Source organism: Panthera uncia (genome assembly GCF_023721935.1).
Source record: "Panthera uncia isolate 11264 chromosome B3 unlocalized genomic scaffold, Puncia_PCG_1.0 HiC_scaffold_1, whole genome shotgun sequence".
NCBI lineage: Eukaryota > Metazoa > Chordata > Mammalia > Carnivora > Felidae > Panthera > Panthera uncia.
In genome coordinates, this window is record NW_026057582.1 from 2,664,798 (window position 1) to 2,679,491 (window position 14,694).

The 14,694-nt window shown below is 55.1% G+C and overlaps 1 protein-coding gene across 1 annotated transcript in view; it reads right to left on the reverse strand.

Annotated features, from left to right (window-relative positions):
- RCOR1 (REST corepressor 1) overlaps positions 1–187 on the reverse strand; it is a 131,566-nt gene extending 131,379 nt beyond the window's left edge. Inside the window, exon 1 of the mRNA XM_049612101.1 lies at positions 8–187. Coding sequence (XP_049468058.1) covers positions 8–120 — 113 coding nt within the window. The 5' untranslated portion in view covers positions 121–187. The remainder of the gene's footprint in view (positions 1–7) is intronic.
- Between the last annotated feature and the right edge of the window lie 14,507 nt (positions 188–14,694).

Sequence of the window (14,694 nt, forward strand, 5' to 3'; positions counted from 1 at the left end):
GGCGGCGGCCGAGGCGGCGGCGGCGGAGGCGGCGGCGGCCGAGGCGGCCGAGCTGGCCGCGTTGTTCCTCCCTCTCCGCTTCCCTGAGACCTCGGGGCCCTTCTCCACCATGGCCGGCATCGGCGGGGGCCGGGGCCGGGCGAAAGTGGCGGGGCCCCGCGGCTCCTGAGGAGGGGGCGCCGGGCGGGGGGGGGTGAGGAGCGCGGGCAGGCGCGGGGCCGGGCGGGCGCGGCGGGAACCCGCGGGCGCGAGTCGGAGCCGGGGGTGGCCGGGCGGGCGGAGCGCGGTGCGGCTTCAAGCCCCCAGCGCCGAGCCGAGCGCAACTTTCGCTCTCATCGCCGCCCGCACTTCACTGGCACTAACTACTCCGGGAGCCGCGAGCGGGCTGGGCGGGGGGGGGGGGGGGGGGGCGGGGCCTGGGGCGAGCCGGGGGTGGGGGGGAAGCCGCGCGCAGCCCAACCCGACGCGGGCTGGCTCCGCCCCCCCCGCGCGCTCCCATTGGCTTGTGTGGGATTCGGACGGCGAGCGGCAGCGCGGTTGGCTCGGCGAGCCCGTCTGTCCAAGGGACGGGGGCGGGAGCGCGGGGAGGGGGAGGCTCCGGGCTTCCGTTGGTCAGGTTCGGTTGACGCGTATCGCCCGCTGTACGTGGTTTGAGGTTTGCAATCTCTCTACGCCCCATGATCCATCTCTCTAGGCAATAGCGAGGAGTTAGCTGCCCTCCCCGCCCCCTCCCTCTGCTACGGCCCCCACCCCCTCACCTGCGCGCACCACCGGCAGCCTCGGCCCCCACATTCCGCGAAGGGCCCCTCTGAGAGTCCAGCTGGCTTCAAAAAGTAAAATATGCGCGACACGAGAACAGAAATTGAATGCAAGGTCGGGACTATTTTCCCCTTCGCGCGGAGGATTACATCCACAGTTTGAATGGGTTCTATACAAAGAGGGGAAACTAATTGGAAGAAACTAATTGCGCCCCCACCTTTCCCAAGGGATTTGGCGGCGGCTCAGCGCCGCGGGTCCCCGTTGCAGGGGACAGGGTTCCCAGGTGACAGTCTCCCGAAGGGAAAGGAAACAGCGGGGTGGGGGGGTGGGGGTTGTGCTCAGAGTATTTGTGGAGGCTTCTGCTAATTGGGTTGGGGGAGGTTGGAAGTCGCCGCAATTGCCCCAGTCGCTGGCGCGCCGCGTCCAAGGGGCCCGGAGGGAGGGTCCCGAGCGGCCTCTGCCCGGACGCAAAGTCCGGGTCCCGGGTCCCTTGCCATCGTTGAGGGCCTGTTAGTCCTCAGTGAAGAGACCGAATCGTCCCTGCGGGAGGGGACACTTACAGAAATGGGGAGGAGGACTTATAGAAATGGGCTGGGGCCAGGAAGGGTAAAGAGGAAGAAGCTATTTTCATCCCAAGCCCTTGGTAGTGGAGGAGGGTCAACTTCCTCCCAGGCAAGAGCCACTTTTCCGGATCTGCTGCCTGCCCTGCCTCCCCTGATCCACGCCGAGCACCCAGCAAGGGAGAGCACGACCCAGCTCGAGACATCCCTGCCTGAAGTGTGATCACCCACGAGCCCGGGGGCTGCTTTACCGCTGGATGGGGGTTTGGGGGGAGCGTGGGACTCCCCTGGAAGTCCTCGTAGTCCCACCTCCACCACCCGCCCCCCCCAAACAGCGCGCTGCTCCTGCATAATTAGGAAACAAGAGAAGGTCTATAAATAATTTTTTTAATGCAACGGATAGCTTTTAAGTTACTTTTAAGTTGCTTCAAACCTGAGCTTTATAAGGGGACAGTTTACACCAGCTCAAGATATAAATAGCTACAGGGAGAAATCTGGAGTTTTATGGTTTTAAAACCTTAATAAGCACAGTGTTCTCTAACACATTTTATGCAGGATGAACCATCATTATTAACTTCAATGATGTGACCACGATCACTTCTGCCTCGATGGCTAGGAGCCCTCCCGGAGGAGGAGGAGCCGGCTGGCACCAAGTTCAGGGTCTCATCTCCAGGACTCCCCTTAAAAGGATGCCCCTCTCATTGGAGCGCCCCAGGCGGTACAGATGTGTGCCCTTGGGATACTCCTCCACCAGCTGGCCTGGGTAGGGTCCAGACGGCAAAACCCAGGGTTAGGAACCAGAGGAGGCATTCTGGGGCTGGGCCACCTGGCTGAGGGCCTCTGTGACTCATCTGGAGGTGAGCACTGTGTAAGGAATGAGGTTAACACCACTCTGCCCTGCTCACTTGGTGTCCTATGAAGTTCTACCATCAGACCCTGGAATGATTAGCCTACAACAGCGCAAAGGTGATATTGAGTCATTTATTAGGGCAGCAAGGACAGCATGACACAGGTCATGAGTGCCACCCACCAAACCCCAAGGTTGGGCTACTTCCTGGCTGTGGTTACATCTTTGGACTATCCAACCATTCACTTTTTTCAACAAATATTAACACCTAAGTTACTTCAACATATGCCAGGCCCCTTTTTAGTTTGAACCCAAAGCCACATGGATACCATACTGACCTTGACCCTCCCAGCTTCCTCATCTGAAAAACACAGATAATAGTTAACTACTTCCTGGCCTAATGGATTTTTATAGAGTCCACCTCCCTGGCCCTGATCTTCCTCCACCGTAGGGAACCCTGCAACTTTATGAAAAGCCCCTTCCTGCCCCTACCTATTGTGTGGGATATCCACACAACTCTTGTGATTGGGAATTTGTGACCTCAGACTTCAAACTGACCCGCCACACAGTCAGCAGCCCGACCATGTTTTTCAGTGACACTCTCTCCCACTCTCTGAGACCCGTATATCCCCACCTTCTCTCCTTTCCTTATACCTCCCACAGCTCCTCTGCTCTCCGCCCTCACTCGGAGCCAATAACCTCTCCTTATTCTTCAGCGAGAAATCGGAGGCCATCAAATGGCATCTCTCTCCTCTTCTGGCCTCCAGACTGGCCCAAGTCCCCACCTGCCACACACACCCCCGCCGCCGGCCCCCCCGCCTCCGCTTTAGTCTCTCCCACTGTGATCTTGATCTCAGGCACCCACTTCCCACTGCCCTCCCCTTGCTGGTCTCCTGTGCCCTCAAGCTCTCTCTTTCCCCTGAGTCAGCATTTTCCAAAGAAAGGGAATAACTCCCTTGCTCCCAAGTCCCATGAACCTCCTCCCCATTTCTTTACTAACCCCACAGAAACCTGCAAAGATGTGTCTATACCTGCCTTCTCCACCCCCTTCCTTCCTTCCTAGTCTTTCCTTACCCCACCCTAGGAAGGCTGTGTCCCTACTCTTAATTCTTGCTGAGGTCACTCACAACCTCCAGGCTGCTGAAGCCAGCAATCATTTACTGGTTTCCCTGAGCTCTTCTTCCACAGCACCTGAGTCCACTACTCCATCTTCTGGAAACTCCCTGACCTTTCTAGACCTCAGGATGCCTGGTTCTCCTACCCCACAGGCCACTCCCTTCCGGTCCCCTTGCAACCTCCATCCCCTCCCTGGTTCCAGGCTCTGTGCATGATGCATAGCAGGTGCTCATTAAAAATGTGTTGAGTGAAAAGTGGATGATAGAGGATACAGAGTGCTGTTGGTGCACAGAGCAGGAGTCAATCCCGGTGAGGGGAAGTTTCCTGAAACAAGAGAGAGGTCTGACCAACACTTGATACAAGCCCTACAAGAGGGGGAAGGCCTTTGAATTTTATCAGCCCGGCATCTCCCCAGCATAAGCTCCTCCCCAACATCCTCCTTCAGGAGTTTGGCTGGTGGGGAGGGGGGCAGGGGGAAGAACCTGACAAGCACGTGACCCAGGCCTGGCTAATCAGACCTCCCCAGCCCCTTGGCTGCGGTGAGTGCCTCAGGCATTGGCACATGACTGAGCCAGGCCAATCACTGCCCTTTCCAGAACTTTTTCGGACCCTCTTAGGAAAAAGCCTGTCTCTAAGGCCCAGAAAAGCTTGGAGCCTCTCGGAGAGGACCTTGATTGGAGCAGGTGGGCCAGGTTCCCAGGACTTGTGCTCAGGTGCCCTGTGGTACGTGGCCCGGGCTAGTCTAGGCCCTGCTCAAGGGAGCAACCCCTCCCCAACCAGCCTGTGGGAAGAGGAGAGCTGAGGCCTGATGGGAAGTTTTGAATTCTTCTCCTCCCTACACCCTATCAACCAGGCCTAAAATGCTGCCCTTTAAAGTTGAGCATTTGGGGGCACCTGCGTGGCTTAGTTAAGTGTCTGACTTCAGTTCAGATCATGATCTCGCCGTCTGTGAGTTCAAGCCCTGCATCGGGCTCTGTGCTGACAGCTCAGAGCCTGGAGCCTGCTTCAGATTCTGTGTCTCCCTCTCTCTCTGCCCCTCCCCTGCTTGCGCTGTCTCTCTCTCTCTCTCAAAAAATAAACAGTAAAAAAAAAAAAAAAACAAAAAAAAACTTTTTTCAATAAAAAAAATTTTTTTTAGGTTGAGTATTTTGAGTTTCTGTTAGAACTTAAAGATTCTTGGTACAAATAACTGGGCATTAACCTGGTGCAAAACAAGGAAAGAATATGTAAGCAGAGGAAACAGCACCCTCCCCCTCCCCTGTGAAAGACTTACTGATAATAGCTCGTCTTGAGGGTGTACCTGTGTGCCCGGTTCTGTGCTCAGCCTTGAAATCCTGCACTGATTCAATCAGCCCACTAAGCCCATCAGGTGAACACACTTATGACTGGTTCCATGCCTTGCAGGTAAGCAAACTGAGGCACCTAGGGGTCAAGTCATCCGGCCAGTGGAGGATCCCGCACTTCTCAGCCACACAGCTGTGCAGCCTCGCCTTGTTAGAAAATTCTGCTAGGTGAGAGATAGCTTCCCCAAGTCTAGAGCCAGGCAGAGGACAAAGGGAACTGGAGCTGGGGTGGCAGGAAAACAGCCCAGAAGCCAATCCTGGGAGGGTTTAACCCATCAAGACTATTCAGAAACTGAGACTTGGGGCACCTGGGTGGCTCAGTTGGTTACGCGTCCGACTTTGGCTCAGGTCATGATTTCACAGTTCATGGGTTCGAGCCCTGCTTTGGGCTCTGTGCCGACAGCTCAGAGCCCGGAGCCTGCTTTGGATTCCGTGTCTCCCTCTCTCTCTGCCCCTCCCCTGCTCATGCTCTGTCTCTCTCTGTCTCTCTCTCTCAAAAATAAATAAACCTTTAAAAAAAAAAAACAACTGAGACTTGAGGCAGGAATTTTAGCCATCCCAGGAGTTCTTAGCTGGCAGTCTGTGGATAGAATTCAGGGGGACTGTGAACCTGGGAGGATAATTATGAACCTTTAGCTGAAATCCAGCATTTTCTTCAGTTATGAATGTAGGTGGTATTAGCAATGGCTGTGACTCTGACACTCATAGAATTCGTGGTACTGTTTCATCACATTACAATTGTTGGAAAGAGCTCAGAATAGAATGTACACTCATCTCCCAAATCACAGAGACGTTAGACCCACCTCCAGATCTTGTTACTTGATGTGTTCATAACTCAACAAATAAATCAAGATGGATCATACACCTAACTGTAACAGCTAAAACTATAAAACTCTTAGGAGAAAACACAGGAGTGAGTCTTTGTGTCCTTGAGTTAGGCAAAGGCTTCTTAAATGCATTCTGAAAGCATAAGGAACAAAAGAAGTATATAAACCAGATTTCACCAAAATTTAAAATTTTTGTGTTGCAAACAATACCATCAAGAAAGTGGAAAGACAGTCCACACGATGGGAGAAAATATTTGCAAATCACACCTGGTAAGAGACTTTATCACGAATGTATAAAGAACTCTCACAGCTCAACAATAAAAAGACAACCTCATTTTAAAATGAGTGAAGTGAGGTGCCTGGGTGGCTCAGCGGGTTAAGTGGCCGACTTCAGCTCAGGTCACGATCTCACGGTTTGTGAGTTCGAGCCCCGCGTCGGGCTCTGTGCTGACAGCTTGGAGCCTGGAGCCTGCTTCAGATTCTGTGTCTCCCCCTCTCTCTCTGACCCTCCGCCACTCGTGCTCTATCTTGCTCTCAAAAAATAAATGAAACATAAAAATAAATAAAATGAGTGAAGTATCTGAACAGACATATCTCGAAAGAAGATGCACAAATGGCCAATAAGCACATGAAAAGATGTTCAACATCAGCTCTCAGGGAAGTGAAAATCACAACTCCTGTGAGATGCCACTTCCTACCCACCAGGATGGCTATAATAAAAAAAGAGATAATAACAAGTGTTAGGATGTTGAGAAATTGGAGCCCTCACACACTGCTGCTGGGAATGTGGAATCGTGCGGCCACTTTGGAAAACAGTCTGCAGTTCCTCAAAAAGTTAAATACAGAAAACAATAGGGGAAAAAAAAGTTAAATATAGAGTTACTATATGACCCAGCAATTCCACTGCCAGATATCTAATCAAAACAATCAAAACTAGGGGCACCTCGGTGGCTCAGTTGGTTGAGTGTCCGACTTCGGCTCAGGTCACGATCTCACGGTCCGTGAGTTCGAGCCCCTCGTAGGACTCTGTGCTGACAGCAGCTCAGAGCCTGGAACCTGCTTCGGATTCTGTGTCTCCTTCTCTCTGCCCCTCCCCCACTCACGCTCTCTCCGTCTCTCTCAAAGATAAAATAAAAACATTTAAAAAATTGTAACGAAAGACCACATTATATCTGATCACCTTTCTATGAAATGTCCAGAACAGGCAAATGCATAGAGAAGGAAAGAAGATTATTGGTTGCCAGGGGCTGGAGGAATAGGGTAATAGGAAGTGACTGTTGATGGGTACGGGGCTTCTTTTTGAGGTGATGGAACATTCTAGAATTGATTGTGGTAATGGTTTTGCAGCTCTGTGAATACGCTAAAAACGACTGAACTGTATAGTTTAAATGGGTAAATTGTATGGTATATGAATCCTATCCCAATGAAGTAGAGACGATTAAACAACAAAGAGGAATCGGGAGGAAGGAAACACAGAGAATACATCACAGGTATCCTGGCGTTCCTACAGATTTTGTTTTGTTTGCACCCCTCGTGTGCAGGGGGAGGCTGGGAGAGCCTCCCTTCAGGGCCTGGACATCTCCCCATCTGGCTCCACCACGGCCTCCTTGGGTGCTGCTGGCTTCACCAGGTGACCACAGGACGGCCACTCGAGGACCCTCATCCCACAGACCCGTTTGGCCAGGTCCCCATTGTGCAGTTACGGGAGGAGAGACCGGAGCCGGAGTCTGCCGGCCGGGCAGGACTCGGGAAGGGAAGCAGACCCAGGCCCTTTCCGGCCCAGGCCACCCCACTCTTTATTGAAATACCACCTGGAAGGTTTTACTCTTTGCCTGAGAAGCCCCCCCCCCGCCAAGAGGACTTGGGGGGTAGCTGCAGGCCTGGGGTAAGGGTGAGGCCTCCCAGGGTGGCTCCCTCAAGGGGCCACATACACATGGAAGGACCAGCAGAGACAGACCCCCACCCCAGGCCTCAAAGGTGGCCAAGGCAATGGAGCGCCCGGGTGGCTCAGTCAGTTGAGTGTCTGACTTTGGCTCAGGTCACGATCTCTCCATTCTCGAGTTCAAGCCCCGCATTGGGCGCTGTACTGACAGCTCGGAGCCTAGAGCCCGCTTCAGATTCTGTCTCTCTCTCTCTCTCTCTCTGTCCCTTCCCCACTCATGCTCTCTCTCTCTCTCTCTCTCACACACACACACACACACACACACTCAAATAAGCATTAAAAAAATTTTTTTAATAAAAAGTGCACTTAAAAGCACGGGCTCCCAAATGAAACAAACAGAGGGAGATATCAAAAAAAAAAAAAAAAAAAGTGGCCAAGGCAAGTCTCCACATGGAGGCCACGGTCCCCTGGCCCCAGGTCTGTGTCTACAGTCCCATCTTGGAGACCTCTGCCTCCACAGGGCTGCCCAGGAGATGCTCCCCTTATCAGGCTGTGTACCCTCCACGGCTCAGCTCACAGGCCACCTTCTCCGAGCGCTCTTCTGACCTCTGTGACCACCTCAGGCCCCTGTCCCAGCCCATCTGGCACTAATCACGATTGCAATGACCGATGGGTGGCACTTGCCCTCCCCCTGGAAACTAAGCTCCATGAGGCTGCACCTGTGGCCCACGGTGTCTGGGATCCGGGCTCGGCACGGAGCCTCACGCACGCGCAGGGGCTCATCAAATCACCACTGCTGACTTGGTCGTGGGGTCAGCCCGGGACACCTAAACGACACCGAGCCAGAGCATAAACATATCGCTGGGGACAGACACGGGGCCTGGCTCTGGCTTCCCAGGTAGCCCTGTGGCTGGCAGAGGCCGGCTGGCAGGCTGTCTTCTGGCCACACCCGGGCGTTTAGACCCTCAGAGAGAAACCGCCTTCCAGCCTGCGGTTTCCATTGTGAGGACCCACCCCTTACCCACAGGAGTGACGGCGGGAGTGACAGCCCCCCTCCCCCACAGGACAGCAGATGAGAGAAGGCCGACCATAGATTACCCTTGAGACACAGCAGAGACGGACGGTCCTGGCAGGTGGGGGAGGGGGGTGGGCCCGTGCTGAGAGGTCTGTTAACGTACAGTCCTGGGGACAGGTCACCGCCACTGGGCCAGGCTCAGGAGAGCCACGTGGAGCCTCCCCCTGGGCCAGACACACCGCATACCTGGGCTGGTCCCCTCCCTCCCAGGGCTTCATCCCCCAGTCACTGGACTGCCAGAGATCGCCTTGGAAACAGGGATCTCTTCCAGCTCACAACACCCCGGGGGCTTCCTGCTGCCCTCCCCCCAGGACGTGGCCCCCCCTCCCTCCTTGACCTCCACTCCCCGCCTCTCCCTCCCCTCCTGCCCCCAGGACTTTGCACAGACTGTGGGCTGTTCCTCAGCCTGGAACACCTTTCCCTGGATCTTAACAGGCTGCCTCCACTGTATTCAGCGGGCACCTCCTCAGAGAGCATGCCCACCCCCCACCTCCAGCAGCCCGCCTCCCCCCCTCCTCCCTCCCCGCCACCCCCCTCTCAGCCTTATCTCCATGACAGTTACAGCCCTCTTTGTCCCCTTAACACTCCCTCACTAGACTCCACCCTGGCACAGGGGCCAGCTGTCTGTCTGCCCAGGTCTGTCCTGCTCAGGGTGTGCTTCAGTCCCTGGCCGGTGACTGGCCTCGGGGACAGTACACCTGTGTCCCCCTTATGGCGCCAGCGGGGGTGCTGCTGGGGGAGACGCAGGTGGAGGCAAGGCCCGCTGAGCCGCTGTGGCCACTGGCGTGAGAAGGGTTGTCGTGACCCGAGGGGCCACCCCCAGAGTCACTGTCCTTCCTCTCTTGCTGCCCTCACGGCTAGCTCACCGGCATCTTCCCCTGCTGGCCCGGCACACGGTGGGCCTCAGTGCAGGTGGCTTCTAGATGGGTGTCCCAGGAGGGAGGCGTCCTTTGAAGGGGGTGGGGGGCAAAGTGAGGGACATCAGAGCCCTTTCACCAAATGCCCCGCATTTTCTGAGCACAGACCGAGGCCAGCCCCACTCGGTCACCTGGCCACGGCCCTCTCCTCTGGGAGGCCTCCCTGCCCCTACTTCCCCTCCGAGGAGGGCATGAGGCCCGTCCCAAAGGGCTGCTTCGGAAACCTCAGAAGTTCTTAGAAGGAAAGGAAAGATGGTGGTAGAGCCTACCCATTTACCCTCAGTCCCGCCCAGGGCCCACAGAACCAGAACAGACAGACAGCGGAAGGACAGACAATGGCAGCAAACCCCGGAAGCCCAGATGGCCGCGTGGTCACCGACCCCCGCCCGGGAGGAAGGCTGGCTGACGGCGAAGCTGACTGCCACAACCCCCCCCAAAAGCACCCACGAGCCCCTTTTACGGCTCCTGCCCATGCTGTGGGCGCCGACCCCGCCCCTCTGCGCTGCGACTCGGGGACCTGCTTCTTCCTATCCCACTTAACCATCCTCAAGGCCACCTGATGAAGCAGGGTGGGGACTGTCCAACTCAGAACCGGCCAAGAATGGGGGACCGAGTCCTGACAAGAAACGAACCACGCCCGACACAGGCTGCGTCATGGATGACCTCGACCCGATGTGATGCTGCAGGAATGGAACCAGCCCCACGAGGTCACACGGGGTCTGGTTCCACTTCTGCGAAATGTCCAGAGTAGGCAAATCCATAGAGGCAGAAGCTAGCTTTGTGGTCGTCAGGCCCTGGCGGGGACAGATAGGAGTCATGTTTAATGGGTACGCGCGGTCTTGTCCGACCATTGACGATGAAGTTCTACGACCAGACAGCAGACGTGGTGACCCAGCCCTGTGAATGTCCTTAACGCCACTGCACTGGACATTTCAAAATGGTTACAATGGTGAATTTTGTTACGTGCATTTCGAACACACACACACACACACACACACACACAGGCACGCACAAAGATTCGAGGGATCCAAGTTGGAACTCAGCCTTCCAGTTCAATGCGGGAGCCCACCCACAGGGGATGCTGGGCCGTAATGGGTAGCTTAGGGTGACCCTGAACCTAGATACAGCCTCACACCCTGCACTCTGTCCCCTGGCATTCCCACCTGCCGCTCTTGTCTAAAGGACGCGCCCTGGATTCTTGGGTCGTGGCCCAAGGTCCCGGAGGAGGCAGTGGTCTGGGATGGAGGGGCCTGAGCACCCCCGTGGCTTTTGTGACGACAGGGAAATCGGCGTCTGGGCCGAGCCACCCTAGGTGCTGCCCTGTGCGGGACAGAGGGATGCTGCTGTCATGGTCCCAGCCCCAGGCCTCTGCTCTCGTTCCCCCCTCAGTGACCTCAGGCGGGCTCCTGGCTTTAAAGGACGCCTCGACTCCAGTGACTCCCGGATCTGTGTCGTCTCCAGCCGGGACTCACCCTCAAGCCCAGCCACCAGCTCCGGTCCGCCCAGAGTTGTCCCACGGGCACCACACACCTCACAACACTGAGCCCACCCCGGGCCCCATCTCGGGGACACGTCCCCTCTTCTCCCACATGCTTGTGCCAAAACCCAGAGGAATCGTGGCTTCTCTCTCTCGCACTCCACATCCAACGTCCACTCTGCCACGGAAACATGTAGAAACCAGCCCCTCTCCTTCCTCCACTGCCTGCACCCTGCTGTGACCCCGTCACCTCTCACCCGGGCCCGTCTGCCTCTGCCGTTGACTCATGAGCACCAGAGGGACATGGTTAAAGCCAGAAAACAGATCATGTCATTCCCCTGTTCTAAATCTTCCAGTGGCTCCCACCTTACTCAGAATGAAAACACAGGCTTTCCGGTGGTTTACAAGGCCCTCCGCAGCAGGCCCCTGTGACCTGTCGGACACCATCTTGTCATCTCACCTTCTCTGTGTCACCATCCAGCTCTGGCACCGCTGGCCTTCCTGCTGATCCTCAAACAAACCAAGCATCCCCAGACCACAGGGCCTTTGCACCTGCTGTCCTCTGTGCTAGGAATCCTTTTCTCCAAAAATCTGCTGGGCTCACTCCTCACCTCCTTCAGACCCTGACTCAGATCTTACCTTCTCAGTGAGTCACCCTGACCACTCTCTCGAAGAAGGCCACGCCCCTCAACCCAACACCCTTTATTTTTCCTTTGCACGCTCCCCCAGCTAGCCTACCTTATTGATTTGTACTGTCTGACTCCCTCTTAGGACGGCAGCCCCTTGAGGGCAGGGATTCCTGTCTGTTTTGTTCACAGTTGTTCCTCCAGAGCCCAGAGAAGTACAGGGCACACACCAGGCTTCCATAAATATCTGAAGAGTGAATGAGCCAGTTTAGGGTAGGACACGAGGCCCAGAGGGCAGAGTGTTGCAGCTGTGGCTGGCGGCACCAGGGACTCCTCCAGGCCTGTCTCCCGAGCTCCCAGATCCTTCTAGCTCACGGTGCTTGTTATTTTTGTTAGTATCCGCCCGAATGGAAGACAGAGTGTTCTCACAGTATCTACTTGCTGAGAAGGCAAATATTCAAAAATACTTTGACAATGACATTCTCCAGTTCCCCGAGGCTGTGTGAGATGCCAAGAATGATGTGACTAATTAGCGGCACCAACTCCCCGCACATCCTGGCATCTGTGTCTCCCAGGGACAGGGCATGGTGGCCGGGACTCTCTGATGCTGCAGGGGAGTGTCTGGGTGGGACCCTTGGGGAAGAATCCAGTGGAGCCCCAGCCTGGGCCAGGACCGGCCTGCCTCTGGCTGCCTGAGAGCCCCTGAGCCCATCCCTGACACTTGCTGGCCTCAGTTTCCCCATTTGTAAAACGAGGGGGCCTTCTGGCTCGGATTCAGGCCCAAAAGTTACCTGCCACAGGGAGCTCGATGTCCAGTTCCTAGAGAACAGGGGGCAAGACACATGCGGACGATGCCACGGTTTGCTGTGGCTCTTTCAGAACAACCTCGCAGAGATCCAAGCCGCTCCCATCCACACCCCGCTTCAGGCCTCTGCACCCTTCACGCCAGTGCCGCACACCTAGGGTGCCCAAGTTGCGCCAGGGGCCGGGGACACGGAAACAGGCCAGCTCTCTGCAAGCCTGTGCCCTCCCCCTCCTGGCCTTCACCACCCCACGGTGCCCAGCACATATCAATACCCACTAACGAGACTTCTGTGCCGTCAGCATCATCCTTCAGGACTGCCTCTCTGCTCTTCACATGTCCTTTGAGACAAGGCTTTATTTGGCCCTTTAGAGCAAACCCAGGAGGCCCCCACTGCAAGAGTCATTGCTCCCATTTAACAGCTGTGGAAGGTGAGGCCCCAGGAGGAAAAGGCCCTCGCAGGAAGTGGAAAGGCAGAACCCGAACTTGAACGTGGGCCTTCCAATGGCTTGTTCAGGACTCTCATCTGGATACCTCCAAGGAATGCCTCGAAAGCCAGGAAGGGCCCTCGCCCCAAATAGTAATACTGTTAAGCCACTCTTCTGCTCAAGAACCCCCCAAGGCTCCCTACTGTTGAACTACACCAAGCCTCCCTTCCCTAGCATCACCCTGAAAATCCATGTATCATGTCCCCCTCCCATCCAACTGCGAGCAGACTAACCTCCCGGAACTTGCGTGTTCCAAGCCCGTCCCTCCGTCAGCATCTTTGACCAGGCCACCGAGTCCTGTTCCCTTCACTCGTCAGCAGCCCTGACCCCATGCGTGTCTCCCTCCCTTGCGCCTGGAGATCAGAATTCTGGAGGGACCTGTCCTCTAGAAGCTCATCTCATGGCCTACCTGGAAACAAACACATTTATGAGAATTCAGAGGGGCGCCTGGGTGGCTCTGTCGGTTAAGCGTTGGACCCTTGATTTCAGCTCAGGTCATGATCTCACGGTTCCTGAGTGAGTTTGAGCCCCTGAGATGGTCTCTCCTCTGCCCCTCCCCCATGCACACTCGCTGTGTCTCTCTCAAAATAAACTTAAAAAAATTTAAAAATAAGGATTTTAAAAAATCATAATGTAACAAACAAGGCATCTTCGGCGTGAAGGAGCCAACAGCATTGGAAGCTTCTTATTCTACCTGGTCAAATGAAGCCCCACGTTTCCCAAACCTCGAAGACCTGGAAGGGCATTCCCAGCAGGAGGAACAGCCTGTGCAAAGGCCCCCTGGGAGTGAAAGAATGTGATTTGTTTCTGAAAATTGTCCACCTCGGCCCGCTCGCAGGCTCTGTGTGGAGACACGGTTGCAGATGAAGCTAAGAAATATGTAGGAGGTTAAATGCCAGGTGAAAGTGCCAGGCGGGGCCTCAGCCTCTAGGACAGGGTGAGCCAACTACTGCCCTTGGGCCCAAAGCTAGCCCACCACCATTTTTGTACAGCCGTGAGCTGAGAATGGTTTTACATTTTTAAATGGTTGAGAAAGATCAATAAAAAGATTATTTTGAGGGGCGCCTGGTGGCTCAGTCTGTTGAGCATCCAACTCTTGATTTCGGCTCAGGTCATGATCTCACGGTTGGTGAGTTTGAGCCCCGCATCGGGCTCTGTGTTGACAGCATAGAAACTGCTTGGGATTTTCTCGCCCCCTCTCTTTCTGACATGAGATAATTCCATGAAATTCAAGTGTCAGTACCTACAAATAACCTCATATTGGCACACGGCCACACCATTTGTTTACATATTACATGTGGCGGCCTTTGCATTAAAACAGCAGAGCCTAGGGGTGCCTGGATGGCTCAGTTGGCCCGGTGTCCGACTTTGGCTCGGGTCATGATCTCGTGGTTGGTGGGTTCGGGCCCCGCGTCGGGCTCTGTGCTGGCATCTCAGAGCCTAGAGCCTGCTTCGGATTCTGTCTCTCTCTCTTTGCCCCTCCCTTGCTTGCACTCTCTGTCTCTCAAAAATAAATAAAAATGTTTTTAAAAAATTAAAAAAAAAAACAACAGCAGAGCCTAGTAGTTTCTCTATGTAGCTCACAAAACCTAAAATATATACTAGGTAGTACTTTTCCAAAATTTGCCCTCCCTGCTCTAGGAAGTGCACCAGCCACCAGCCAAGGCAGCTCTTCCCAAAGGGGGTTCCAGGGAATGCTCATCCCATGAGAAGCTCTAGGAGAAAAGAGTTCTCCAGTTGAGTAAGTCTGGGCTGCTCTGTCTGCTGCATCCCACTCCCCCCCAGAACGGGACAGTGAACCACAGCACAGTAAAGGCACTGAGAAGTCCTGCAGAAAAGAACATCATCTCACTCCTATGAGTCATTAAGAGTGTTTACTCCTTGCAGACACATGGGAGGATTGCATATGTCCTTGGAGCTAGGTAGGCTGGGAGACTCCTTTTGCCACTGAAACGTGAGTGGAAGTGACACGCAT